At 37.7% G+C, this 14279-nt stretch overlaps 1 protein-coding gene across 11 annotated transcripts in view; it reads right to left on the bottom strand.

Moving 5' to 3' along the window:
• The window catches only part of CASK (calcium/calmodulin dependent serine protein kinase), a 398672-nt gene that overhangs the window by 6658 nt on the left and 377735 nt on the right, over positions 1-14279 (bottom strand). For all 11 annotated transcript variants that reach the window (XM_034754125.1, XM_034754152.1, XM_034754160.1 and 8 more), the window contains 4 exons: positions 8662-8742; positions 8472-8552; positions 4427-4629; positions 2081-2164 (listed from right to left, as the gene is read on the bottom strand). In XM_034754125.1, coding sequence (XP_034610016.1) covers positions 2081-2164; positions 4427-4629; positions 8472-8552; positions 8662-8742 — 449 coding nt within the window. The remainder of the gene's footprint in view (positions 1-2080; positions 2165-4426; positions 4630-8471; positions 8553-8661; positions 8743-14279) is intronic.

Below are 14279 nucleotides of genomic sequence, written 5' to 3'. Positions count from 1 at the left end.
CCACAGTTTCTGTATATATTCCATTCCCTCTCATGCAGCACAATAGATCCAGGTGAGTAGGACCCCAGATTACATTAATGTCCATTGTTATTACTTGTTTTTAAAAGTGAGTGTTAGTGGTTTACAGACAGTGACAGTTTTAGCAAGTATTCAAAACATTAAAGCATGACTCTGACTTAGCAATGGAGTCCACTTGGATGAATTTTTATGCCACACAGATCGAATTGCAGGATCTGGGCCATAAAAAGTAAACAAAACTTAAAAGGAAATACAGCACAAGAGCATAATAATGAGACTATATATTTGAACCCTAACCTTTCTTGGTTTAACTCCCCTGTGTCTTCCATCTCAATGAGGGGAAAAAAGACCAATCTTGCACATGCCCACACTATAGCTCAGTACATCCCAAACCAGCAATTTGCTTTCTCATATTAACCCTTCCAGTTCTCCCCCATCTCACATTCTACAACATGAACTTCTGAATGGTTAAAAGAAAAGCACCACTGGTATTTCAGAGTAGGAGATTTGAAACACCACACTGGAGCAATCAGATAATTCTGTAATAACTTTGGGCCAAAGACATATGGATTTTTTTAAAAAAAGGCAAAAATAGTACTGAAGATTTTCAGGGGCTTTTGTGCATTTACAATGAGTTGTACAATAGCTCCAGCTAAAATAATCAGAACAGTTGCATAACAATCCAGGACTGATTCTCACGCTCTTGAGCTGGTTTTTTTTTTTTTTTTTTAAAAACAGTTATGCAATCTGCTGTGCAAAATAATATCTACCATTACAAGTGACTAAGATGCAGCATTTTAATATTTGCTCATATAAATTTACAGTAAATGACAACATCAGCAATGTTTCAGAGGAATAATCACGACATCATTTTAACGTAGCTGAAATCAGAATGCTCTGAGACATCTTCATTTCTGTGTTTGGAAAACTTAACAGTTAAAACAAAGTATCAGAGGGGTAGCCATGTTAGTGTCTATCCACAAAAACAAAAAGTCCAGTGGCACCTTAAAGACTAACAGATTTATTTGGGCATAAATCTGTTAGTCTTTAAGGTGCCACCGGACTCCTTATTACGTAAAACAAAGCCATTTGTCTTTCACTTTTTTTTTCCATAATTTTCTTGCCATTTTACTAATTATTTATGGTATTTGTGTTTGACCATCTTTATCCTTTCTGGGCCATCATTTATCTGCATAAATCTGTAGTGAAGTCCTAATTCAAATTGTGTTATCACACACATTATGTCTGGGGAAGCAGACTGTTGCTACAAACACAGGATTATCATTTCCCTGCAGGATCAAAGAGATGGAAGAGGGATTTGCTAAGAGAGAAAGTTCTTATTAAGATACAAATACAATTAACACCTTACTAGAGCAAAAAAAAGGAAAGAGCTGGTTATAAATGTTTTGTTTGTTCTGGTTTGAGGTCTTTATTTACATAAACTCTCTTTGAACATGAACACTTAATTTCTCACAAGCAGGTATCCATTCCAGTTTCACAGTTCCAAGTATCACAATGTTATTTGAATGTAATAAAGCAAGTTTCTGGTACATTGCTATGGGATTTCTTTTCTCAAAGATGAAACTTAGCTTCCTCCTTCTACTTGGGAAGGGAAGAGTAAAGTAGATTGAATGACTCAGAAACTGGAAATTTTTGGACAGCTGACCAATTAGCTGGCCCAATGGCCACAGCAAGGATTTTGGAAACAATTCTTTTAGGTAGGGAGGAAATAAAACTGAACAATATATTTTAAAAGGATATCAAATGATCAATACTGATCTATATATCAGCTGATGTTAAAGTTGTCATGTGAAGAGCTAAGAGTACTATGAAGTGCTTCCCTAGTAGTGACAGTGCATGGACCCTTGCAGCTCAAGTTTATATTTAAACGTAGGAAAAATCATTGGTTATTCAGTAAGATCATCTCAATCTTAACTTCAGTGGTGTTCTGACCCCACTATAAAAGACAACTGGTCAGTTAAAATGTTGATCTTATTCACATACTGAATCATCCATATAATTGTGTCTCCTGATAAAAACATTTATCTGTAATAAGCCTTACCTCATTAATGCCTGGGGTAATCGTAGGTGCAGCAATAAAAACAACAAAAGGGGCAAACTCTGCAGTTCTCAGGACCTTCAGTGCCTATGTAAAAAACATTAAATACTTGAGAAGAGGAACAAATCAATCAACAGGATACAAGTTTAAATACACAAACAGAGGGAAGAACTAACAAGACTTTAGATCAGTTTTAAAATATAATCAAGAAATATTAAGAATTAAGACCCTGAGCCTGGTAAGACTTACAGATGTGCTTAAGCTTACAGTCACATTTACTCCACTAAGTCTTTGCAAGATTGGGGCTCAACCTGTCAGTTCATCATCATAAAGAACTGCCAGGGTAAACATCCAAGATTTCATATGCAGGGTATTTTTCCTACAGAAAAAACTAAAAATCAGTTTATATTTAAGCTAAAGAATTTGCATTAGCCAGAAAAACTTTTGCTCTGGTTATTCTCAATGGGTCAAAATGTAAATTGTACTTTATAGTAAATGATGACTAAAATATAAGAAAACATTTTCTGGTTGAGAATATTGTTCAGCCTACAGATAAACTTATTTTTATTTTTGCTGAAGCAAAAATGTTCTGATTTGGAAACTATGAAGCTTTCAAAGTGTGAGGGTACTGAACATACTAATAATTCAATAATCAAACTGAGACTAATGGCCCTGCTAGAGAGGCCACAAGCTACCTCTATGCAGAAGGGTAAATGTAAAGACAATGGTTATGCTTAACCTGACTCAAACAGTAATGATTTATGAGTGACAGATAGTTCCACAAATGAGGCCCTACTACAGGGAGTCCCTCCTCCTGGCCTGTTCCAAACTGAAACTTGGGGTAGGTAGCAAGCAAACATAACCTAGCTGATCTCAACTGTCTGGGCAGAACATAGAGTGAAAGATATTTCTATTCCACTCCAAAGCAGTACAAAGTGGCCCTTTGTTTTTTAAACCAGCCTGACAGCCAGCTGAGTTGATGTCTCTCTCTGCTGCTTGAAATCCACCTTCAGGTATAATCAGGTATGCATTGTTTCTACAGAAAAAAAGAGGTCACCCTGCAAACATGGGTACATGAGTCAGGGAAGCTCACAGAATGGAGGATGCCTGAACCTGGAATACAGAAACAGGGTAATTAACTAGAACTGGGCTCATGGACAAGTACTACAATGACTCTAACGAATTAGGGAGATGCATTATCAAATGTAGTCAGATATCTTATTTTTGTTCTGAAAGTCTCCACTTAGGTAAAACAAAGTCCATCAACTGCACTGTCCGGAACCAAATCTGTGATCTCATGAATCCAGCCACAAAAGAAGAGAAGAGCCAGTGTAGAGAAAACAGACAATATTGGTCACAACTAGTTAATTTTGCTCACAGGGGGAGAAGCCCTGCAAACCAAAGCAGTGACTGGTGGAAAAGAATGCAGAGAGTTCATAACCCAAGAAAAATAACGGTCAGGCTTGTTGTCTTCTGGGCTCAGCTGCTCATATTTTTAATTGGTTCCTGCAAGTTATTTCAGGCCTGGTCTCTTGTTTCCCCATGTCCTTTAACCTGCTTGAATATGAATTCAAAGGCACCACAGCTAAAAATAAAACATACAAATACTCGGCCATCAACTGAAATTCATATCAACGTGGGGGTTCCAAAGGAAATTAGTCAAAATGTTCCACTTAGGATTTTATATCAAGATTGCAACACTGTGAATAAAGTATTCATATTCTTTGAGTTTGTGAATTTACCTATTCACTGATGCTATTATAACACACACAAAGACATTATTAAATATAGTTGTAGCCATTCTATAGGCAACACCTTCCTATGGCATCAGTGATTGACAGAGAATGCTATTTCTGGGATTGCTGACCTAGTAACAGCAGGGAAGTAGGGGGCAATCAGGACAATGCAGAACAAAATTCCCTCTTGTGTGTGGTATCAAAGTGAAATCTAGGGCTGAACATACTAATGCATTACAGCTGGCCAGCACAGACAATCAGCTGCTTCAATGGACAGCTAAGTGCAGTGAACAACAATGTAACAATAATTTCCCTTATTATATTAAAGTGTGCAATAAGCAGATTTTCATAGCAGTACTGGTCCCTTGCCAAGACAAATGGTGAGCTCATTTCTACTTCTTACTTTTACCCTAATAATCAGTAGAAAATGATTTCATACACTGAAGTTCCTGTGTGGAACCATTGCCCCACATACTAAAAACCTTTCACATTAAATGTATGATGAGCTATACGTCTTAAATTCTATGGTCAAAAAATGACTGGCGATAGATAACAAAATAAAATTCAGGTGTCTCTGATAAGTTTTGCATTTTTATGTATTTCCAATAAGTACCTGAGGCTCTACATCAAGTATTGCAATTAGTCCCTGCTCATGGATCTTCCGTATTGTTTCCAGTTTTGTCCCATACATTGCGTCCTCATGGCTGCCATATTCTAAATATTCATTGTTGGATATATCCTGCATCATTTGGTCATGCGATACAAAGTAATAATTCTTTCCATTTTCTTCATCTTTTTTGGGAGGTCTGGTTGTGTCTGAAATGTCAAGGAATGCAAAAGGACACAATTTAAATGTGGATTTTTTTGTTGGCCTATTAATAGTTATTCATGTAACAATCCATTCCCAAACTGTTCTAAATCTTGATTATTTTTTACATATTTTCAAAGTTTTATTCACTGGCTCGACAAAGGCTTACATTAACCATCAATTACTATTTAAATGATTCTTTTAAACTTCAAAGGTGCAGGGAGAGGGGCATAAGGTGTGTGTGTCTCTGTCCCGTTTCTGCATAATTGCTAGCAGAGAATGGTGTTTAGTTTGGTGGAAAACACTAGTAACTCAATTAACTCTGGAACTTGTACCATGACTATGCGTAGGCTTCAAGCACAGGGAAGAGAAATGGGTTTTGAAATCCTCCAAGCCTTCCTTCTTCCTTGGTGAACAAACCCTCCTGACAGACACTTGCATATTCAACCCCCAGTGACTCTTGTCTGCCTTCAACTCTTTCCTCAAACCTTGATAAATTCTGCAAGAAGAGGTCTCCAGTTCACTCCTTCCTGCCTCTCCTGTCTCAATCTAATCTTGGGCTTCAAGCATCATTCCGACTCTCCACCTCTAAGGCCTTGGCCCCATCCTCCCAAAATTCCCTCACCATCTCTCATCCTCTCCCTCTACCTCTCTCCTCAACCTTGTATCCTCTGGTACGATAGGCGGAGCTGATAGTATCAACGATAGTTAAGGTTGCCCAACACTTCCCATTATAACACTTTTTTTTTTTACACAACCGTTTAGTTCAGAAGCTCTCGTATCTCCATACTTTGGAACAGGTAAATGAAATTTGGAGGGGGTGGGGAGTGTCACCCTAATGTCAGGGATGTGTCTTTTGGTGTATTCAATACAATTCACCCAAATATGGTCAAGTTAGAAGCACCACAGTTAACACCTTTCTTCCGAGCCTGTGTGAAGAGTTTGGTAGCTAGATTCTCCACTGAGCTTGCTCTAGCACAGGGCTGTAGAGTCTGTGCAGAACTTTCACTGCAATTGCTTCTGCCAGCTGCCAGGGGCTGCTGGGCAAAGGAATGTGGGAAGAGGAGAGTGATGCTGGTAAACCAGGTGCCAGCAATTGCAAAGGCTGTAAGTGTCAACTGAGCACTGAAATTCACAACTGGAAACCAGATCAGCTCATCCATATGTCAATATTGTTCAAAGTAGGTGTTAGACTTGTAAAGATGTCCATAAGTTGCTAAATACATTAATCTAACTTATAATGGCTGTATACCATGCTATAAAGTAATATGCAAGTTTTGCTTTATAATTGTAAAAATGCCCGCTCTGAACTTGTGAACCTAGGCAGGAAGAGTGTTACCTCTGCCCATCAAGGACTATCAAAACTAAATGGGACAATGTAGGACAAAAATTTTGTTGATTGCCCAATCCACCCATGAGGTTATGTGCAGGAGCAATCATACCAGTGGTTTGAACTCTGGGGGAAGGGCAGATAAAGACGCTTACAAGAAGAAATAGCTCTCTCTCTCTGCCGTTTGGACTCTCACAACGGCTAAGAAGTAAAAGCAGAGATCCCCAGGGTCAACCTGGGTTAGCCCTAAAAGACGTTCAGTGGAAAGATTACAACATCTCTGTCACCTTTCAGAACCACAGATTGTAACACATTTGTGCTTATATGTTGCCTGCTTTAACCTGTAAATAACTTTCTCGTTTCTTTTTCCCAGTTAATAAATCCTTAGTTAGTTTACTATAAGATTGGCTACCAGTGTTGTCTTTGGTGTGAGATCTAAGATGCAAATTGATCTGGGGATAAGTGACTGGTCTCTTGGGACTGGGAACAACCTGAATATGTTGTGATTTTTGATGTAAGTGACCATTTATCACTAACTCCAGCTTGCCTGGATGGCAAGATAGACCGGAATGCCCAAGAGTGACCCAAGGGTAAGACTTTTACAGTGATATCCACAAGCTCACATTTATTACTGGGTTGGTGAAATCTGATTACAGAACATACCACCAGTTGGGGTGTCTGTCCTGCTTTTTGACAGTCTGCCCTGAGGCTGGCACTCATGGTTGTGAACCACTCCAGACAGCGTGACAGAGGGATTTTTAGGAGTCATAAGCATATACTGTACATAGTAGTTTAAACCATGACCATGGATCAATTTGCCAGAGAAAGAGAGAAGGTGTGTGAGTATATATAGAAAAGGAGGGGACCTGGGATAGAGGCCTGAATGACATCAGCATGACTGCAGTACAGAGAAAGAGGAGCTGCCCGGGGGGAGGCTTATTGAATAATCGGAGAATTACAAGCACACAAACAGAATCCCAAAAGCCACAGGTGGAGAGTGAGTGGTAGGAGAGGAATTAATTGACTGTTGAAAGCAGCAGGGAGAGAGAGAAGCCCTGTAAAATTGGCAATGAGAGGGTCAGTCATTGATGACCTTAGTAAAAATGGCTTCAGTGAAAAGGAGAGGGTGGGAGCCATAATGAAGGGGTTCTAAGAGGGAGGTTAGTGGGGAAGCAGTTGAAGCAACCAGCACAACCAAGGAGTTTGTGTGCAAAGAAGAACTCTTCTAAAACCCCAATGATTTTTCTGCCTCCACCAGCACAGAGAGGTTCTAAAAATTAACACCGAGGGCTACATTAACTGTAAAAACAATGAACTTCCCGTAACTACAACTCATCTAACCTTCATTATAAAACAAAAAGCTAACAAGGTATAAATCTGTCTAGGTTCTTATGCCATAACCATCACTGTCGTGTCTGATCACCCGTGAAGGGGATCTGTTGGATTCTGTGAGTGGAATTGGGGACAGCTAGCTGGTGGAGGGGTTTATGCCTCTGGTCTCAGAATACTGAATTTGAAGAATAAATGTGTGCTCCCCAGTTGTTAACTACACTGCAGAGGGTTCTGTGACTCCTGTGGCAGGGCATGCAAATCCTATAGTGGCAGCGAGGTCACGAAGGAGAATCAGGGATTTTGGTAACAATTTATTTGCAAACAGTAAAATGAACTGCACTTTGCTTTTATCCTCATCTCTGGATAATTCTATGGGAACTTAAAGTAACAGTCCTCAAGGCTGTATGTAGAGTAATGTAAAACAGTGAAATAAGGTAAATGTATAAAATGTTTAATCGAAGTCCAATTTACATTTCTTTTCATGGGAATTTTGTGACCTTGAGACCTTCTCCTGTTTTGACTGATCCAGACACATAAAACTAAATATTTAAAAGATAATGCAACAGAGGGTCCTGTGGCACCTTTAAGACTAACAGAAGTATTGGGAGCATAAGCTTTCGTGGGCAAGAACCTCACTTCTTCAGATGCAAGTAATGGAAATTTCCAGAGGCAGGTATAAATCAGTATGGAAATAACGAGGTTAGTTCAATCAGGGAGGGTGAGGTGCTCTGCTAGCAGTTGAGGTGTGAACACCAAGGGAGGAGAAACTGCTTCTGTAGTTGGATAGCCATTCACAGTCTTTGTTTAATCCTGAGCTGATGGTGTCAAATTTGCAAATGAACTGGAGGTCAGATAATATAAAGATAATATATGTGAATAAAGTGACTGTTATGTTTAAACCTTAAAATGCCAAACATTTGGGGGAAGGATGCCTCAATAAAAACATAGGTTTTATGTGAATAGTATGAAAATGTTCCAAATGAAAGGGATGCTGTATATATTTAGGTGCAAGAATTGATGGTATTTTTCACACCACACCCTCCTTCTCCCCTCCAGTATTATGATTCAACCACCCTTAACTTTACATAAGTTTTAACAGAGTACAATTACACATGCAATAATTAACTGGGCATATCATCATATAAATAATGCATATAATTTTGTGCCACATTTAACATAGCTACTTACGTGGAATAGGGTATGCAAATCTGTCTGGGTGTTTTGTGATGAGTGTATTTTTTATGTGTCTTCTTCCCACACCATGTGCACCTGATCCACAACACAAAGAGGAAATTTATATTCACCACCATTAAGAGATTCAAAACATACTGTTAAAATTACTGTTCTGTTTAGAATTATAAGGTATACTCAAAATTACCTAGTAAGACTAGTGTTTTCCTTTTGAATGCTGGCAGTTTTACTACTTCTTCATATGTGACGAGATCTAATTGATCAAATACTAAAATGTAACACAAAATAGAAAGATAAGAGAAAAACGTATATGAAGTGAGTTAAGAAACAGATTTTCATTTATGCCAAACTGAAATTTTAGTAACCATATTAAATGTGCATTCCAAAACCACATTTCTAAAAAATGTAAACTGACAATATTGAAATATATTTTAATTAGACATTTTATGGTTGCAAGTTTAATAAAAACATTCATTTTTAAGTCCACAAAAATGGTTAAAAATGTAACAACATTCAAACCTATTGAAAGGCTCAGAACAGCTTGCATGTCATTTCATGCAGTATTCAGCAGATAATGAGTTAAAATGGCATGCCATCACATTTTTTGCATGCCTAGGAAATTAGCAGTACTAAATAAAGTATACAGACAGTGACCAACATGAATACAATATGAGAACATCTATTTACACTAAAGGTAGAGGCTACGTTTAGTAATCATGTTTTATCAGAGAGTTATGAGAAATACGTAAGCAAGTAGCCTGAATTCATGTTTTATGGTTTTCTCTTTAAACAACTACCATGTTAATTATAAGTAGAGTTCTCTTCAAACACGTGCTATTTTTATTCACATGCTTTTAAAACTTTTGACACTGAATGAAGATTTGCAACAAAAAGTGATGACATTTCTGCACAAGAAAGAACCTCTACCATATTGAGGGTATATTTATATATTAAAAAAATGTCATTTTAGTAAAATCTTAATTTAACTGCAATATATATTTTCTGCAGTGCCTATCTGATCATTGTCAATTGCCAAGGTACAGTATGTGCATCAAATCAAGTTTTCTCCATTAAAATAAGCCTGTTCCTCCTTATGGCCAATAATAGAATGTTTGTGGTAACAAAATCATTTCAGTAAAATTCTAATGAAGGAATGAGGCAGGAGGCTGCTAATTATAAAGAATGCTTTAATTTAGAGATAAAGATTGCGGCAATCAGTAATTATGAAAAAGAAGGGGGATCCATTCTAACAAGAATTACCAATATTACAAGCCTGGTCTAAAAAAGTAAGGAAGGAAAGAAGCCTACTATATTATGGCTTTAATTAATCCCAGTAGTCATTGCAGTAATGTAGTTTGCAAATTCAGATCCATTTAATGTACTTAGAAACCTTTGTACAACTACTTCAACACACTGTTGGTCACACTATAAACCCGTCAGTTTAGTTATTTAAGACTTCTTAACTTAGAAAATATACGGATTTGCAAACTTGTTAGTCTGTCAGAAAAGATTCTGAATTCAATTTAAAGAAAAATATCTCCCTCAACGTTTCTCCAAATACTAAAATGTACTTTCACAGGAAGGTTCTGGCTATATTTTTGTTCACTCCAAGAACCTACAAAGATGAAGTATGCCTCTGCTGTAACTTGAATTCATTTAAATTAGCTAATGAGTTTATTCAAGATTAGAAAGAGTTGCGTATCTATTTTGTGCTAACCAGCTCTTCCCCTTTAACTATCTAACCCTCAAATAACTCATCCCATTGAAAAAAAAAATTTAGCCTTTATTCTTCCTGAACTGAAATACATATCAGCGACAAACACCACAAACAAACAACAAAAATGGTGCATATTAATGTCTTAACCACAAACTAGCAGCATGGAGAAGATATGCGTTGGTCTAAACGGGATTACCTAATGACTGTAGGGTTTCCATACACAAGTGGAAAATGATTTTTTGTACTCAAGATATGAGGAATACAAGGACACATTTAAAAACAACTTTTCTGTGCAACTAGCTAATAAAGAAAAGGAGTTATTGAAAGGAAACAGTAAGAAGCAAATAAAGAGGCATTGTCACTTGACAGGTTACTTACATGCACAGAGGCCATTGGGAGTAAGACAGCATGAAAAATGTACAGGGGTCATTGAGATATGGCTTGTAATATATTAGTAAAATAAAAAGTATATGCACAAAATAAACTTTCCCATGCAATATTCTAAACACAAGGCAAATAAATAACATTAAGAAATGGCAAACGCATTTTATAAAAGCTTGGCAGTATTCTAATAGTCATTATTTTATGCATACTGTGAAACATAACTTAATTCTGAGGAATGATATTTTACAAAGTCCTGCAATAGCATTTCTGCAAAATAATAATAATAATAATATATTTTTTTCAAATACATTTAAATATCACTACAATGTATCTTATGACACACCTGAAAATGGTAAGTGAATCTAATAAAGCCAAACTATTAAGTAATGTTAATTTTGGTTGATTTAAAATAGACTGTTGAAAGATCTGGCATGTTACTGTACACTGTTTGAGGACTTGGCCCAAGACTTGAGAACTGATTAGGGACAAAAGTGAGGTGTGACAGCAATTATCTTTGCAGCAAAGGAGAAAATTCTGTCTTTTTGACTATAATAAGCAATTATAATATTTTCTCCATGGCTTCATAAATTGTTTGATCTGCAAAGCAATCTGGTGACAAGCACCACTGATATCCTGACAAATCACACCAAAATTGAAGCTATTTCCCTAAAATATTTAGCAAACCATACATTTTTAGTTGCCTGCAAGGCTGTTTTACCAACTACATACCAGCACCTCCATAAAATAGTAGCATGGGAAAATACTCAGAATGGGTCTATTGCTTAAGACTTAAAAAAAAAATCTGTATGTTAAAATTTTCCTGTGAATGCTCCTAACAGCAAAGAGGAGCAAATTCTACCTTTGGATGCTTTTGTGTGACTCCTTCTATGGAGTTTGAATTAGATTCCTCAGATTCAAACTAACTCTGCTGTTTTTTGTTCCTAGTAAGATTCAAGAAAGGACCTATTTTCCAGTTCCGGGGCAGATGTTGCTAAAATCTTGTGAGAACAGCCAGTTTGTGACATCATGACTCAAAATGGTGGAAATCTCCAAACAGAGGATCTTGTAAAATTTCTACCTTTTGAGATGAGAAATCTCACAGGATCATGACTGCCATTTGGGGCCCAAATCTTATAAGAACTGCTCATAAGATTTTGGCAACCACACATCCAAACCCTAATTGTTCACTAGCCCCACACTATAACCATATCTTGTTATGAAGATGAACAATGTATCCTTGGCCTATTGATACTCGGAGGATATGAGCAGGAACAAACTATTATAGCTCTACTCATTTTCACAAGGTTATATACAGTTCAGGAAATCAATCTAATTATGTACAAGAAAAAGAATACTGTAATATTTGAGGATAGCTCTATTCAGTACCACATTTACCAAACTTAATTATGTCTTATAGGTGTAGTATTATTTTAGTTAACTTCTTGCTGCCCTGCAATCTCCTGCATTAGATAATTAATTCCTCTAAATCAAAGACACTAAGACTGAATTAAGATTTTCCAAACAGACCCTATTTAGAACCCACAGTCCAATTAGCCTATTGTTTCTGAGCATATGTACCAAATGGTACTATGTCAAGGATACGATTTTTTTTTTACCTGTGTTTGTTATGATGATCTTCTATTTTTATTTATAAATTTTGTGAGAAATATAGTGCTCTTGGACAGGGCCAGCTCTAGGTTTTTTGCTGCCCCAAGCAAACAAATTTTTGGCTGCCACCCACCCCAGCCCTGGGCTCTCACTCCCTCCCCACCAGTGCCCTCCCCACCCTCTATCGCCCCGCTGCTGCTGCTGCTCCTGGTTGCCCTGCCGCAGTCCCTGGGTGGCTCGGGCTGCTGCACTCAGCCCCGGCTGCGGCACTAGGGGGAGGCCGCCCTTTGGCACCTGCAGGTGGCTCGGTGTACCCCACGGGGCGGCCCCCAGCCTGAGTGTCCCCCGCTCGGAGCCTACCTGGCCCAGCCACAAGGTGCGGCACTGCTCCCCCGCGGCGTGAACCACAGCGGCCCCCGGGTGCCCCCAGCGCACAACGCGCTGCTGCTGCCAGGGCCGGCTCTAGGGTTTTGCCGCCCCAAGCAAAAGAAAAAAAAAAAAAAAAAAAAAGATGTCCGGAATGCCGCCCCTGAAAATGCGCCACCACGTGCTTGGTTTGCTGGTGTATAGAGCTGGTCCTGCTCTTGGAGGTGAGAGGCTAGCAGCATTGGCCGTAGGTAGGAGTAATACAGGCAAGCACCATGCAAGCCAGCACACCTCAATCGTAACCTGAAATATCCTTGCTATATCAAGTTACCAGAAAAGTCTGGCATGTATTCCTCATTCTCTGTAGTTTTCTTATTAATTTCTGTAAGATGGTTGCAACACTATTTTAATTAAATGCAAATATTAAAACAGTAAAAGTAACTCAAACCAATAAGAGAAATGAAATTAAAAGATTTTCAACCTGTATTCCTCTTGTCTTTTAATGCTTAGTTACAGTACAGCAAGGGTTTCGGAACAAGTGAGTGATTTTATATTTAGTACCATATGTTCTACTGGAGGGCCAGTAGGACATCAGCTGTACTGACATGGCAATTGACATTACATTGTTACTAATCTTTTGAGAAAACTGAAAGCTTACACTGACATTGTAATGGGCTTTTTCTGCTTTGGACACCAGAGGGTCACGACTGGAAAAGCTGCAGTTAATGCAATACATAAAGACACTTCACTATAAAATGCTGGATATATGTATCCTGTGGTTCTGATAAAATCCTTATAGCTCAAACGACAAGAGTATCATAATATATTACCATAATAGTTTTCAACATAAATAAAAATGCAGTAAAAACAGATTAAACATATTGACTATTTTAATTTTTTTTAATAGCAAGATACGTCAAATCCACATAAAGAACTATTGGCTCTATCCAATTCCCATTGAAGTTAATGAGAGATTTGCAGGATCAGGCCCTATGATTCTGCCAAATTTCAGTTTTCAAAATTTTTCAGAGTCGACCAAAACACTTCATTTTTTTTTAGCATTCTAGGTAGAATACAGTCCTCAGAACTCAGTCAACTGCAGGCATTAGGGGAATAACTCCAAGAGTTTGTCTAATTTCATCCAAATGCAATCAAGGTTATATATGTTTAAAGCTGAATCTACAGTATAACTTGAGAACATAGCAGAAGTTATATGTTATTCTGTTGGAAGTTCAACTGTGAAACCACACTTTGTAACTTCATAGTGACATTTATTCTTCTTTCAGTTGTAAAGCTGAAAGAAAACACCCTTTTGCAAATCATGTTTTAATTTACATAATCTATATTGACAAGAATGTCTGGATGCTGCTGCAGAGTCCTCTGTAGGCAAGAAGTATAGTATGGTATAAAACACTTTATACAGACTACTCAAGTTTTATCTTGTTGGCTTCCACAGTTCCTTGAAATACTGAAACCAGAGCAGTACAATACTACTGTCAGATATGTTATGGTGAATTTATCATGTTGAAGATTGCTTGGATTTGATCTTATTGGTTAAACTATAAGTTTAAATACTGGACAGAGAATCAGTATAGAACTGCTGGTATAGTTACAACTTTACTTAACTTTTCCTACATAACTCACTAGGTTCATGGCGGTGCCAGCTGGCCAACAACAAACGAGGTTTGGCTGGGAAAGCAATTTTTAACCCAGTCTCAAAGACCCTTGCT

This window comes from Trachemys scripta, chromosome 1 (genome assembly GCF_013100865.1).
Source record: "Trachemys scripta elegans isolate TJP31775 chromosome 1, CAS_Tse_1.0, whole genome shotgun sequence".
NCBI lineage: Eukaryota > Metazoa > Chordata > Testudines > Emydidae > Trachemys > Trachemys scripta.
Note: the sequence above shows the minus strand (reverse complement) of the source record. Positions and strands in the feature narration are given on the sequence as shown.